Raw genomic sequence first — 15778 nt, 5'->3', positions numbered from 1 at the left:
CGTGTGAAATTTATCAGTCTCTATCGATCTTCGTTGAGAGAGAGTAAATCAAAGACTTAAAAACTAGAAACTGAATACTCAAAAACTGGTTTACTGATGATCGCACTTCTGTGACAGTTTTGGCTATGGCATACTTGGATTAAAGAAGTGCATATTTTGATAAAAGCCATTTATTTATTTATTTTAAAATATATATTTTATTTATTTTTATTTTTGATATTTTTTGCCATGTAAAAGTTCAACGTACGACCACATTTCAACAGACAACCGATTTTTCCCTTTGTTTAGTGGACCCAATATCATGTCGTAGAAATGACACGGCACCCCGACGAAATGTAGACGTACATGTACTCGCCGTAGCCCGTAGCTACATACGATGTCAAAAACAAATGTCGTACCGTGGCAAAGGTATGAAATGAAACTAAGAGAAGTACATGTATATCTGGTTCTGTTAATTGTAAGTAAAGATCATGACTAGCCCCACCGTCAGCATTTCCCAGCGTGCCGCACTGAATCTATTGCATAATGAGCCTCTATCTCTTACTTTGCTTACATCTGCTGGCCTAAATTGATAAAATTCGGATCATTTTGACCCTTGAGGTATTCCACACGTACGGCTTGTAACTATTAGTAGGTCAAAGATTTTCAATCGTGGCGTTGTGAGGAAGATGACCGATACCAACTTAACTGCCGTGCTCCGTACGAAGGGGGATCTGCGACTGGTAATTAATGCATTTGCTCCCTGTCTCCCTCCCTCTCTCTCTCTCTCTCTCTCTCTCTCTCTCTCTCTCTGTGTGTGTGTGTGTGTGTGTGTGTGCGTGTGTGTGTGTGTGTGTGTTAAGCCTGGCCAAGACATCTCATGCTTATTTCCTTCTCCATTTCAGGAAGAAACAGATATTCCCCACCCTAAAAAAGGCGGTAAGTAGCATACTCACTTTGAGTATTTATCCAGCATTCGTTTACATGCACTATATAGAGCCTATGTGTAATAATGTATTTAACCAGGTAATATTTTGCACGTGTGCATGGCAAATCCACAGAGTTAAGCGTATTCGTTATTAATACGCTTGGTATTTTTCAGAGGTGAGTCAGGCATGCGATACGAATACTCTGATTCCTTCCGGAATGCTCTTGACATGTATACGCACTATCTATAAGAAAATAGTGTTGCGTAGTGCTTACGCAACACTATTGGCCTACGCAATGAATGTGCCGGATTCGTCATTCATGCGTGACATGTGCATCATGCATTAATCAAAGAAATTGACATTTTCGTGTTTTCAGCAAAAGGTTGTGTATATGTTTTAAAAAGGAGCTCTCAGGTACTGATGCTTTAACAAAAAAATATAACAGGGTCTTTAGACAACAACATTCATTCGAGGTGTTCCACGAGGACCCAGCGATTTTCAAGCTGGTCTGTCTGTCCGTCTGTCTGTCTGTCTATTCGTCCGTCTGTCTGTCTGTTTGTCCGTCCCTCTGTCTGCCTGTCTGTATTTCAGCACATCCCTTTACAGAGGTGCAGCTTGCCATCCACTCTGTGGGTATCTGTGGCTCTGATGTCAAATACTGGAAAGATGGCGCTATCGGTCACTTCGTGGTCAAGAAACCCATGATCCTCGGACACGAGACAAGCGGGACGGTGTCAGCGTTAGGGGAGGGTGTGACCAACCTGAAAGTTGGTAAGACAATGCCTCGTCACCAGTAACGAGCCAACTGAGTCCGATATTTACGTGTGAGCATGAAGCTTTGTCTTTCATATTCCTCTGAAAAAGTCACATGTTATGGGTCTCTATGCACTGGAGTTCAGGGTGATTTTTGCTGTAATCTTTATATGTTTTTATTTTTTCGTTTTAAATTCAGTTTTATCTTGTTCGTTAGCTTAAATTGCATTTCATTTAGTTACTCGTGTTGTTAATTTTAGCAAAACTGCTTCACTCAGATAAAATAGATGATTATTTGGCAGGATATATGGCTGAATACAATGAAATCTTCTCACTGCATCCGTTTTCAACTGTTAAAATCTTCCATCATATAACTCCTAAAGTGTCAGCTGTCTATAACAAGACAAAAATATAAAATGGTCAAAGCTAAGTCGATCGGTAGCAATCGATAGTGTCTCCCTCTTTCGTCAGGTGACCGCGTGGCGGTGGAGCCGGGTGTGCCTTGCAGGGTGTGTGACCTGTGCAAGGAGGGTCTGTATAACCTGTGTCCTGACGTGGACTTCTGCGCGACACCCCCGGGCCACGGGAGTCTCAGGCGATACTACTGCCACGCCGCGGACTTCTGCTACAAGTGAGTTGGACGTCTTGTGAGGGGATGGTGTGTGGGGGGGGGGGGGGGTCTGAGTGAAATAAAGGGAAATATACTCACGAGAAAAAAAACACGTTGATAGATGTCATATTAGCAGCTTCTAGGGCAGGTTAGGGTTTTACAGAGGTAACGGTGTTTTAGGGACGGAGGAAAACGGGTTACGGTTCTTAGCCGACTACCATACCTGTCACTCCAGCAGTAATTCCCCATTATGTATTTTATATTGATTGTTCGTTTCAGGCTCCCAGACCACGTAAGTCAAGAAGAGGGGGCGCTGCTGGAGCCGTTCTCTGTCGGTTTACACGCCTGTAGGCGCGCTGGAATACAGCCGGGGTCTAGCGTACTGATCAGTGGAGCTGGTGAGAGAGAGAGAGAGAGAGAGAGAGAGATTCTTTTTGTTAACAAGTTTTTGGTTTTAAACAGTGGAGAAGGATATTGTTGAATATCATATCATACTGTATTTATAAATCGTAGTTTTCTCACAAGTTTCCGATAGAAAGTGCTTAAGTAATGAACATAGCCTACATTGTTTCCTGGAAAATTATCATTTTTAAATTATCATTTACAGTGTATAAAAAGGTTTAACGCGCATAGTGCAGCTGTTTTCAACTAGAGTAAAGATTGCTAACTGACCACGTTTGACATTTATTTCAGGACCGATAGGCCTTATGTCCCTGGTCTCAGCTAAGGCAATGGGAGCCTCTGATGTCTGTGTGACCGGTAGGTAGCTCTCGTGTTTTTACTGGACCGAGGCGGTTACAAAGGACATTTTACCCACCATTGCATCTTAATAATCTACGATAAGACAAAAGATCTATCCAAAAAGTATAGATTCAATAATCGAGGAAAATGCACAGAAAAAGGAAAATGACTCCATTATATAGCAAGCAGTGATATAGTTCACTGCTCTAGCCATAACATTTTTAACATAGACTTACCATTTAATCAGCCCCTCCCCAGAGCACGTGTACTGCTTTCCATGCTCTAGATGTTCCCTACATTTAAATGTCCCCATAATATATCCATATATTTTAGACATTTCTTCGGCACGCCTGGAGTTTGCTATGGCGATGGGTGCGACGCATACTCTTCTAATTGAGCAGGCAGACCGAGTGGAACACCTTGCAGTTAAAGTGAAGGAACGCTTAGGCTGCATGCCCTCTGTGACCGTAGAATGCAGCGGAGCGGAATCAGGGCTGCAGCTAGGCATAATTGTATGTCTTCTTTACTCCTCATCTGTCCTCTGTTCTTCCCTCTCTCTGAGTCTCTCTGAAATATATATGATCTTTCACTCAGATACTCGACACATCGTCCAAGTGTTTGTTTCCCAGAGAAGAACACCTCACTCTCTCTTTATCATTTTATTTGATCTCTATTTTATTCTATTTATTTAATTTTATTTTTTTTATTTTATTTTATTGAATTTCGTTTATTAATTTTGTTTTATTTTATTTTATTAAATTTCGTTTATTTATTTTTTTCTATTACTCATGTATTAATTTATTTGTTTATTACTTTTTTGCATAGACTGATTTTGGGTTGATAACCCTCTTGCACTCAATTAGGTACATTTGCAATTCAAGTCTATTTTTAAAACATTTTTCACAGAGAAAAATCAAGTCGTAGTTAAAATTCTCACCGTTTCTAATTTATAGTCCACATGTTATGCTAAGTGATTGCGTTTATTTATATGCTTAACGCAGGCCACAAGACCAGGAGGGGTAGTGGCTGCCATTGGTCACGGGTTGTCGTCTGTGGGAATCCCATTGGTCCTTGCCGTTGCCAAGGAGATAGATATCCGCGGATGTTTCCGGTATTGCAACGAGTACGTGCACAAGAGTAAATGAGGAAATTGTAATTAGTTGAGGTCAAATTAATCATTTATACAAATAGAGTTAATTTTTTCTATTTGATAATTTGTGTCGACCATTTACAGTCATTTTCAGTTTGATGTGAAGCTACAGTGTATGTTTATTTATTTATATATACGGAATCACATGTGGGGTCATTCAGAATGAGAAGAGCCGAGTGCAAGCTAGACCACGACCTTAATATGGCGGACCTACATGTACATGAAAGGAAGACCGCTTAATCTTGTAATGGTCTCTCCGCCTCTCACACGGCTCCCGAGATTTAATAACAGTGCCCCTGAAGGGACAATGCATGGGGAGGCGTGTGAGAGGAGGAGTAATGGTAGAAGTGCAGTACAATGTTGCATTTTCAAATTTCTCGTGTTTTTCATGACTTTGAAACTCATTACAAAATGTCTGTCTTCTAGCTACCAGCTTGCCCTAAAGCTCGTGGCCACGGGACAAGTTAACATCAAACCGTTAATCACACACCGGTTTACGCTGGGCCAAACGCTGGACGCCTTTGAAATGGCAAAGAGCGGAAAAGCCGTAAAGTGCATGATTCGCTGTGCCAGAGACTAGTCTTTGGTTCTGAATGGACGCTATCTTGGTATAAAACTAGTACCGGACTATTTTTAAATTTACCTTACTACATTACCGAAATAATAGCATATTTTACATACTACTCAATAATACTGTATATATCTGGTTAATTTATATGACACCCAATCTATCAGAACAGAAAGGAGAGTTGACATTGTTTACGCATGCGCAATAGCCATCAAACCATTTCAAGGGCAATTTATCTATATACAGGGGTACAGCCGTTGTACCCAAGGCTACAGAATAGGTATTCTCAAACAATTAAGCGTATTCAGTGACAAACATGTAGAGGTTTGTTATTCATTATTTCTGGCGAAAAAGGTGATTTCTTTATTTACTGCTGTAAACTGTTAGAGTGATCGATCAATGCATATTTGATTGCCGAAGTTCACAAAAGGTGAACTTTTTTATAAAGAAAATGAGCTTGTCGACGTGCTAGCTAAACGTGCTTGAGAAAAATATAACTGTCTCACTTTTACTACAATACCTCTTTGGGCTGATATTGATTGAATATTATAATTTTTTTGCGTTTAGATTTTTTTTTTGGAGAAATGCCTGGCACATCTCGTATAATGAATAGCTGAAAAGTGACATTAACTCAGCTGGCGTAATTAAAAGGCGGTATATTGTAGAGATATCTTATTAAAACAGTCAAATCCATAAGAAATTAAACAAAGTAACCAAAGTTACCAATTACCCTAACTCTTTTTATTTATTTTTCTTATATTATTATAAAATAATTTTTATTATTTAAAATTATTTGACTATTTAAATTTTTATATACATCCAATATATATGCAAATATGTACACACAAAACATATATAAACAGGTTTCGAGGACATTGTTTGGATATGATACGTACTAAAAAGCTTCAAGGAATTTTCAAAATATCACAATAATTTAGCACTACGTGATCGGCCATTGCTCAACCGGTACGCAAACGCCCACAACACCATATGAACTGTTTCACTACACCATTTCTCTGCATTCTTAGTGCAATTAAAATGCATGTTTGCAACACACGTCATACATAACATACCTGAGAGATAAAAAGTTATTTTAAGAAAATTGGAAGCTATAACACGTTTCTGGATAATAATTCGTCTAGTTCTAAACAGTAAATTTACCCATGAACTTGTTTTGCACTGCAGTCTGAATATGATTATAAAAATAGAAATTCTTTAAAAAAAAGCCGTACACTATTTACATTCACGACCATTATATACACCATAGTTATCTGCACCTATATTCTGCGTGATATGAGCAACTGGAGTGTAGAATACGACCTATTCACCTGCACAATTTAACTGTGCTTCATGGATTTGCCTAGCCAGAAAAGAATCCGGATTTATTTTGCGCGGGACAATAAGTGAGTTCACATTAAAACACTAAAGGCCTGTGATGTTTAGTTACACTTTTTACCCATTTGGTATTTTTTTTGTGTGTGTGTGTTGTATTTATGTGAAATAATTAGAAATATAGAAATATATTTCACTTATTTCCTTTTCCTTTCTGTAATTTTTAAAAATTGCATCTGAAAATCGGTATTTTTTCCCGAAAACTATTGCCAACCAATATCAAAGCAAATCAGCTTCAGATTTTCATTAATTGGTCTTATCCTCTGGAAAAGTTTTTTGAAAATCTTAATCTTTAAAATTTTGTGGTTTCAACAAGATGGTCCTGTGATGCGGTGACATTAAAACTGTCTTTGTTCCTGTATTCGCCTCCATCGTCGATGTTACCAGGATCAGCGCTTTCCACGTCGTCCTTATTTTTGCACCGATCGCAGCACTTGCAGCAACAGCACGCTCTAACAATCAGCCTATCGTATGGCGCCAGAGAACGAAGTGGGAGGGGCAACCACTGCCACGTGCGGAGCCTTCCCGGCAGCCATTCCGGCTTCCGCTTTCGCAGGACGTTAATGATCAAGACGACGATGAGGATGAGGACGATTGGACCCAACACTCCAACCATCACATACCATCCTGGGATTGACAGCGCGAACACAATTCCAGGGAATATGAAAAACATCAGAATTATATAAATGACCGCAAACCATCGGTAGTTTGCTGTGGTGTTCCCCAAGAACTTTGCCAAAGAAATCGGTGCTTTTCTCATCATTGGCACAGGAAACCAAATTAAAATCCCAAAGATGTTGAAAAATAAGTGACAAAATGCGACCTGAAGAGCATTGGGCAGGTCTTCTTTCCCTTGTGTAAGCGACGCTAATATGGCGGTGACTGTGGTACCAATATTGGAGCCAAGGGTCATTGGGTACATCCTTTCGATTTTCACTACACCCACCCCAACCAGTGGAGTCAGGGCAGACGTGAATATAGACGAACTCTGAACCAGGATTGTCATCAGACACCCAAAGATAATTGCGACGTACCCCGTCAGGCAGGCCAATTTGCCGGGAAAATCGGCGTTGATGACTTTCCTGATGAGAATGGCTATTCTTCCTTGAAGCATGGAGTGTAGAAGTTTGACTATGCATACTAGAACGACGCAGAGTATCACCAGAGCTATAACCAGCAGCAGGGCCCCGATGGCTTCATCATACCAGACGTCAGCCAGTCCGCGGAATATATATGTACCTAAAATGACAATAATCACCATTACTTACTTCCGAATACTTCTGAACATTTCAATATTTAATTTGAATTTTTTGAAAAAATTATCGAAATATTAATTTTTCAATTTTGAGTGAGTTTATAATGAGCTTCGTGAAATTCTAGTCATCTAGCTACAAAAGGCCTATACACGTTGTACCGATGAACCACTAGTTGAAAACTAACAGTAATTAATATATCTTAATAAGACATTTTAAAAGCGTTGTATATAATATAATAATTATATCATATATACACATATATAAAATGTAAACGTCAGTAAACGTTTGCTCAGTTAATGTTTACAAATGCGATAAAAATTGGTATTCAAAAGAAGCGTCCAAAGGTTCTCTTTCAATTAATGCAAGCTTGAGGCATTTTTCTTTTTTTATTACGAATTCACATAGACTCACATTTTTCTTTCTCGTCTCCCAGCCCCCATATGTGAGTCTCGTTCCAACCGTGAGAAGAATTACCGCCTGCAACTAACGGCGCTGTCACTGATGTAATAGTAGTAGTGGCATTGCTGGATGCATCAGTAATATTAGAGGGCGCCGAGGTCAAGTTTGCCTGCGTGGCGACAATGTCCGCGAAGGTACGATAACCCTTGGGAATTTTATTTCCGGTTTTGCAGGACATTTTCATGATTCTAAGGCCGTCGGTGTCAGAACCTTTGGCAATGGCTGTTATGGTTTTCTTGTCAACCTGAAAATCAAATGAAGATACGCAGTCGTTTGCTGAGTGAGGAGTGCGCAGTGCATTTAATTACTCGATATACGTTTTATCAGTAAGCATCGTAACAACTGTGACGATGAACAGAGTATATAAAGTTTCCAGTCCTGTATAAAAAAATAATCTGCGGTGTTTGTTATCATCACCAGCTATAGATGTTAGTGTTGGAGGATGGTGGTGGTGCTCACCTGAATGATAAGTTTGACAAAAGGTTTTGTAAGCGCCTTCAGCAGCTCGGGGTTGGCGTTTTTGTTCGTCTTAAGTCCAAGAGAGTTGATAATGGCAAGGGTCATGTAATACAGAGGATCTGAAATACAGAGGAAGACAGGCATTTAAACTGATATGGTCAAATTAAGGCCTAAGGCGAGGTCAACATGTTGTTTTGCAGACCTCCGGAAACTGACACCAACCCATGCGAAGGAAAACAATGCATTGGTGCAGAACCAAAGCCGTTATCAAGAATTTTTTTATCATCTGTTTTTATAATGTGCGAAGTGCACCTTATTCTCGTTTTATATGTATACAATTGGTTAATGTACATGGACTGTCTTCACCTAATGACAAAGTAAAAACTCCACGTGGCGTCACGTGTCCATGTCGTAGCTAATACGTCACTGTTACATCACAGCGCGGTAGCAAAATAGCCACGATGGGGTGCATTCGCTTGGCTTTACTTACGAAATATGGCCTCTATCGGTAACAAAATGATCACGGTCAACCAGTTGAACATGTCATGGACTGTGGCTCCGGCGAAAGCTCTTCTGAACTCGCTCTTGTCCCCTGCCTGGGTCATTGCCACCAGGGTGTTGGTGACGGACGTGCCGATGTTGGCCCCCATTATTATTGGAATCGCCTGTTTTACACCAAGAACTACAAAATTAAAAGACACGTGTTAAGAATAAACAAAAATGTGTTTAACCTTACGCGATAATTGTCATCTCGAATCTTACCTTAGTAAATTTCACAAAACATTTTGTTATTCTTAGTAAAATGCAAACTACTAAGCAAAGATTTTACCCCAAAAACTCATTAGACTTTAAGTGAAACAGGTCCCATGGCGTCACACATGCCCCTGCCTTGACTTAACACAACAGAGTTAAACACTGAGCATTGTCTTTGGTCATTACTGGGCCAATTCACTTTATGCTTGTTGCATAAATAAAACTCGTCTTTTTAAATCAAGAGCACTCCAAGAACGTGGACCTCCACCAAGGAAAAAAAAACAACAACTGCCGAACGGGATAACAGAAAGGAGAATTGTTATAGAATGTAAAGAGACCCGGATTTAACAGAAAATATTGACTGTATATTTTTCTTCCAAATAACTGTGTCTATAATCTTAAATATTATGGTCAAAATTTATGAAGTTTTCAAGATATCTTATACATCCACTACGTGACAGACAAACCAACACTGATAACCACGAAAACAATTTTTATACGGCAGAGGTAACAACCCAATCCTGACATCTGATACTCACTTCCTGAGCCCACCATGGACACGATGATGGATGTAGAGGTCGAGGAGCTCTGGACCAGGACGGTGGCCAGCAGGCCTATCATCAGGCCCGCCACAGGGTTGGCAAGTATTTCATTCTGGGAGAAAGCTTCTCCCGCTGCCTTGCCTGGTGCCAGAGATAAAAACACAAAACAATTAATATTAAAATCGGTGTTATAGGGGCAGATCTAGGGTTTTTTAAGTGGGGGTGGGGTTGGGGTACGAAGACACGAAGATAAAAATATACAATTATATAGAAATGGATAAAAATGATTAATACTATTAAAGTAGCTAAAGACATTTTACTAACTGTATAACATGCAAGTCATGGGAATAGAAAATAACGTGATGTTGTCACGAATCTAGTCATACTGTTCCCTTTATATTTAAGGTGTGGGGGCTGAAGGGGGAAAAGGAGTGCACATGCAGTATTCGGTTTGAAAGAAAGTGAATTTTGAAGTAGAACATGTTATGCAATTTCCATCAGGAGTAGGTGTTTAGACATCTGAAAATGCGTAGAAAAAATAGGAAAAACGATGAAGTTTTAGGTATCTTCTAAGTTTACAAATAACAGTTTTCATTGACCATGTTGGAATAATGACTATTTGTTTAGAAACATTCTTCATTAACTGTCTTATTTTATACTGTTTAAACTGAATGTAAATCACCTCCCATGGTTATGATTGGCAATAAAGAGCTGTACGTTTTTATAACTTACCTCCCAGCAAGCGGAACGCTGAACTCAAGAAGTCAAGTGAACAGATGAAGACGTACAAGAGGAAAAGTAGAAGACACAACTTCAGGGTCACAACAAGCACACGTGTGATTTTGCCACCGCACGTCAGCTCTTGAAAAATAAAGTTAATTGAGTTAAGCAAATTATAAGAGTTGAAAATAACTTTCAGTAAGCGTGACGAATAGGATTTTCAGACATAAAGGATGGCTCGTAAACAGACGCTAAACAAAGACATTTAAAGTAATACATTTACATGACATTTACGTATATTGCCAAATAGCAGGCAAGGCCTACATGTATCCTTAAAAAAGAGATGTATTTCACTTTTCACAAATTTTTGTGGTTTTCTGGCTAACCATCATTGTAGCCTACATAACTTAACCCTTTCATTTCTGAAAGATATTATCAAGTTAGGTAAAATTAACCAAATCTTCAAACCACAGCGGTACACGTAACACCCTGTTACGACACCAGTGGAAATTAATCTAACGCAATATACAATTAATGATGATATTCGATCCGAAACTGGGATAACTGACCGACGCCGAAACCCCCTCCCCCACCCCCACCCCCCCCTGGCTACGCGCCTGCGGTTACGTCACCAGTGTAGATTAACCCAACCCCAATATACCGTTATTGACTTTGGGTGAGGTTCGACCCAAAGCTGGGATAATTGGCCGACGCCGAAGGTTACCGCTTTTGACCCATCGGTGAGCGTCAAAATTCATCGTCATGTACGTGGAACAAAAAATAATCTACATCCTTGTGTCTGTATTCCCTGCCATCACGCTGCACTCACCAGACCAAGGGGTTCCCGTCTCCTTTAACTCGGGAAGCTCCCAGGGGTCTTCTTCCTTTTCACCCCTGTCGCCTACGACATCTTCCCTCTGCAAAAACATAAAATAAAATTATTTTGGAATAGCATATATAACTCGACGTGACAGTTGTTCAAATGTTATTTAATATAGAGCCCTTTGCGGCATTTGTTATGTCATACAAATGCGTTCATTTGTTCGTTAGTCCTGCGGTCAATCGTCAACCTGTCTGTCTGTCTGTCTGTTTGTTCTGTCCGATTGTTTCACTGTCTCTCTGCCCGACCGTCAGACTGTCGCGACTTGGGATTTAGAAGCTATATTTTTATAGGTTTATTTAAAGTATTTTTTTCAATTCATAGTCAGTATACTTTGTAGTGAAACACGTTTCTTATCAGCTGAATATATCATTGTGTTTTATGCCTATTCAGTGTCTCCATTTGATAAAATTATGTGGTACTTTACCTGGTTTTCATCAAAAGCAGGATTGGCATAACCGCCCTCTCCATTCTCCTAAAACATAAAGTAAAGAATTCATGGTCTTTGTACGTGCTTATCATTATCACCGCTCCGACCTCACATTTATTCCTTCCCAGAACAATATGTAACCTCAGGCCCGTAGCCAGCAATTTTTTTTTTTTTGAAAAAGTGTACCTTTTACTTTTGTGTATCTAGACAAAATTTGACTCATAAGTGGACCTTTTCCCAGCAAAGTTCGAACCCCCGGAACCCCCTCCCCGGCCTGTACCCTAGAGGGGAAAGTACATTGTCATTTTTTTATAACTTTCTCTGGATGAAACTACATCGTTTTCTTTCCCTATTTCATTATTAAGTTTTTCCCTAATTTGTGTCACCGCTGGATGGCGACAATTGCGACCTTTTCAGGAAATAAATACAAAATGAATAGACGAAACCAGAAATTAATGAAGGGCTAACTCAGTCACTCCTTATTACAACTAGCAGGCTAAACTCATTTAACTCCATTCAAATCATGAATAGAAAAAAATGGTAGAATGGGGGGGGGGGGGGGGCATGAAATGCAGCGTCATTGGTGACAGGCAGAACAGCAGAAATACCAACAGACAGACGGACAGACAGACGGACAGAGAGACAGACAAACAGACAGACAGACAGACAGACAGAGATAAAGATAATTTGTGTGATTTCTTTTACTGCATATACGTCAGGACTCCTAACGCCTCTTCCTAACTTAGTAGCATCTCCACGGGAAACGTGCCATGCATGAGAGTTAAATAAAAAAACAGATATTTTGCACTTTTTCCATATCTTCTCATGCTGTTACGATGCGTTCTTTATTCGCTTGCTCTTTGAAGCATTAAACAAGGTAACTTGGTCTACGAGAGATTTATAAAATGGAAATCTGACTGCAGGATTTGTTGGTGTCGCCATACACCTGTTTCTTTTATATGTTAAGTTGACCAAGCTAAAAAAAAAAAAAGCATTGAGAACATAGCTTAATTTGTATCGTCGTACAATCTAGAATTTGCTTTTAAAAGTAAAGAAGCGCAAACAGTTTATTTACGATGTTTAAGAAATGGTAGCCTTTTCTTACCTTAGCTTCTGATCACGTTCATGAGGCATTGTGTCTCTCCTTTTTTTTTGCCTGTGGTTAACCAACCGCATAATGATGCAAAGAATTTTCCAGAATATATTACATTTTGGAAAATTAACTAAATTATAATAATAAACGGCTTTTTATATGACTTGTCATTCACTTTCTTTTGGGAATAATAAGTCGAGAAACAGCAATTTTTTTATTTGAGCGGAATTCCTAATGAACCTTCATATTCAGAGTTCATTTGATGTCGTATATTTAAGTGTTTTACGCACCGTTAACACCGCAACTTTGTCAAAGCGAAATGCCAACTAGCCCTCTATGAGATGAACCCCGTGTCATTACATTAAATGGTTTGAAGCACCTGTTAAAATATGCGCGGATTTGGCTCTAGAGTAGCCGGACGTTCATTGCGCTGTCTTGTCGTAATTTTAGCATTAGTCAGACTAACGAGAAGTCCTCTAGGAAAGAATATTAAAATACAAATTCAGTTCCGACATTACATGACATGCGAAATCACCCGCCGGCGGCACATGTAAATTTATACACGTAACATGTCTATACTGCGATTGGCACCAGTCTTCATTTATGAATGCGTCATGATAGGAATGTTTCCGTAAAGGGCACAGGAACCCTGCATGTCATTGTGACACAATATTAAGACGACAGGTACCGGTATAAATGAACTCCTGTTAAAATGACAGCGTCACATATATGATTCTCGGGGTGGGTAAAAGTGTGCGCCAATCCTCAGGTGTAACTTTCGAATGGCGCACTTGTTCTTTGAACTTGGACAGGGAAATAAAGAGAGATAGAGGGAGGGAGGAGAGGCAGGGGAGACGCGAGGATCTTGTTCTTTGAACTTGGACAGGGAAATAAATAGGGATAGAGAGAGGGAGGGAGGGAAAGCGGGAGAGACGGGAGGTTCTTGTTCTTTGAACTTGGACAGGGAAATAAATAGGGATAGAGAGAGGGAGGGAGGGAAAGCGGGAGAGACGGGAGGTTCTTGTTCTTTGAACTTGGACAGGGAAATAAATAGGGATAGAGAGATAGAGAGAGGGAGGGAGAGAGGGGAAGCGGGGGGGGGGGGCGGGAAGCCGGCAGGGAGGGGGTACTAGGACGGCTTACTGTGAACACTGATCCTAACCCTGCAACCCTGCGTCCTAAACTTAACCTATCGTGGCAATGCATATAAATTTCGCGATGAACTCTACACCATTAAGACTATACGTATAGATGTACATAGTAATAGATGGAATCTAAAATAACGTTCATTACTTTCTACAAAATCAGACCTACCTGCAGGTGTATCACTTTTAGTGAACAATAGAGCTACTGTATCACGCATACGATAGCTACATGGGTAGGCCCTATAGGCTACATGCAGCTCTTGACTTAATACTATAATTTATATAATATCATATTTTCAAAATTATATGTTGTGTAGTTTCTTGTAGTGCCCAAATCTTAATATGCACATGCACTACTTGCTGATATAATGTATGTTAATGTGCATGTACTCGTATCTACAGTATATAGCATGTGTAATTATTGTATTATATATGATTGTTAGGTCATAGAGTTTGAAAAGATGTGCTAGTAGCAATAAAGATTGGTTGCACGGTAAATATACAGATTGTAAAAAAGTCAGCTTTGTAAGAGCCTTACCGTCATCTTTTTGTCCGAATTCTCTTCTCCGGTGGTCATCGTATGTCGAAATCCAAATGATCAAATGTTGACCAAATCCAGGTGGGAAAGAAAACACGCCAGCTCCTTGCAAGCCAACACCACTGAGATGAAAAGTCGTCGCTGTACTTTCTGGACACGAAAGCTCCCTCTTCTTTAACAAAGAGAAGATATTAACACAAAAAAGTGCGTAAGCCGTTTCTATTTATAACATATCTACTACACGGTGTACTCTGTGGGTTTAAAGTATCCGGATTGGTTATGCGGTCTCTCGCTGGTCGCCGTCATCAGTGAGACATCTATGAAAAAAATGAGTACAAATCTGAAGTAATGAATGCCAACGTCACGATATCTTTTTTTTAACATCCGCATATTATTATACGGCTTCCGGCCCTCGTCGTGGATGATCACGTGGCCCAGAACGCGCATATTTCAGTAAATTTACTGATGACAGTCTGATACGGATACGTCTGATTCTTGGAAATTAACAAACCAAGCACACTCCAAGGGCGACGATTTCAAATGACACGTTCATTTTACACTGTAGACTTTCAGCCACCAGAACCCCCCCCCCCCCCCGCTCTTTGCCTTCAATATCCATAACACTAACAAAGGTGAAGAATTTTTAAGTGCACCGCGACTACATTTACACGAAGCTGCATTTGATTATACCTTTAAAGGGCCCTGACATGAATGGTCTCCAAAGCAAAACGTGTATAGTTCTGGTTATCTGTTGGGTACAGTATGTGTCCTCAATTCAGTATGTCGTATTTCACACTTCTGATCCCCCATACTGTTTCACTCGTGCAGTACGCTCCCAGACTGTCCGTAAATATGTCCGTAAATGACCTAGAACGCTACAATTAAAAAAAAATTTCGAACAAACGACGCCCTCAAGATTATAATGTGGCACCCTGAAACTACTATTTTGTCCTCATGCAGGTTGGCTAAAATAGATTTTTCACGGGATAAAACATCACCGACATCGTACACCGACCTTTGTTGAAAAATATATTATATACGGGGGGATCCTGAGATATTTTCTGACAGTCTTCCAAATTATCTTTGCTGATCCATCCTCCATTTTGACCGTCTTCCGACAGAAAAAAATTAGATACTAGTCAATGTAAACTTGAAAATCTGACAGTCTTCCGGAAGACCCAGAAGACGGCCTCAATTTACCCATGTTATAGTTCAGATTTTGACCTCTTTGGTTGTTTAAATGTCCCTGTCTGTGTGATTATTATTTGCATGTAAAGTGACAACCTGCAGAAAAAAAGAAGGCGCTGATTGTATGCCCTTAACTTTAGCAGTGTGGCATTGTCCGTTGAATATTTACATAGGCCAGCAACCGGGTAAACAC

At 39.8% G+C, this 15778-nt stretch overlaps 2 protein-coding genes across 2 annotated transcripts; one reads left to right on the top strand and one right to left on the bottom strand.

Moving 5' to 3' along the window:
* Positions 1–549: 549 nt before the first annotated feature.
* LOC106175119 (sorbitol dehydrogenase) lies at positions 550–5247 on the top strand. Its single transcript, XM_013556961.3, has 9 exons — positions 550–722; positions 885–918; positions 1515–1679; positions 2133–2292; positions 2551–2669; positions 2965–3030; positions 3346–3524; positions 4014–4135; positions 4589–5247. Exons 1-9 carry the CDS (start codon positions 669–671, stop codon positions 4740–4742), a joined length of 1053 nt encoding a protein of 350 aa, XP_013412415.2. The 5' UTR covers positions 550–668; the 3' UTR covers positions 4743–5247.
* A 1104-nt stretch (positions 5248–6351) lies between these two features.
* On the bottom strand, positions 6352–14716 carry LOC106175118 (sodium-dependent phosphate transport protein 2C). The gene is made up of 9 exons (XM_013556960.2): positions 14398–14716; positions 11619–11666; positions 11141–11228; positions 10324–10452; positions 9589–9732; positions 8787–8978; positions 8297–8415; positions 7790–8081; positions 6352–7361 (listed from the first exon to the last, which is right to left on the bottom strand). Exons 1-9 carry the CDS (start codon positions 14434–14436, stop codon positions 6415–6417), a joined length of 1998 nt encoding a protein of 665 aa, XP_013412414.2. The 5' UTR covers positions 14437–14716; the 3' UTR covers positions 6352–6414.
* Positions 14717–15778: the final 1062 nt, after the last annotated feature.

Source organism: Lingula anatina, chromosome 7 (genome assembly GCF_051362555.1).
Source record: "Lingula anatina isolate TDL-2025a chromosome 7, LinAna3.0, whole genome shotgun sequence".
In the NCBI taxonomy this organism is placed as follows: Eukaryota; Metazoa; Brachiopoda; class Lingulata; order Lingulida; family Lingulidae; genus Lingula; species Lingula anatina.
This window is presented reverse-complemented; position numbering and strand designations above follow the sequence as displayed.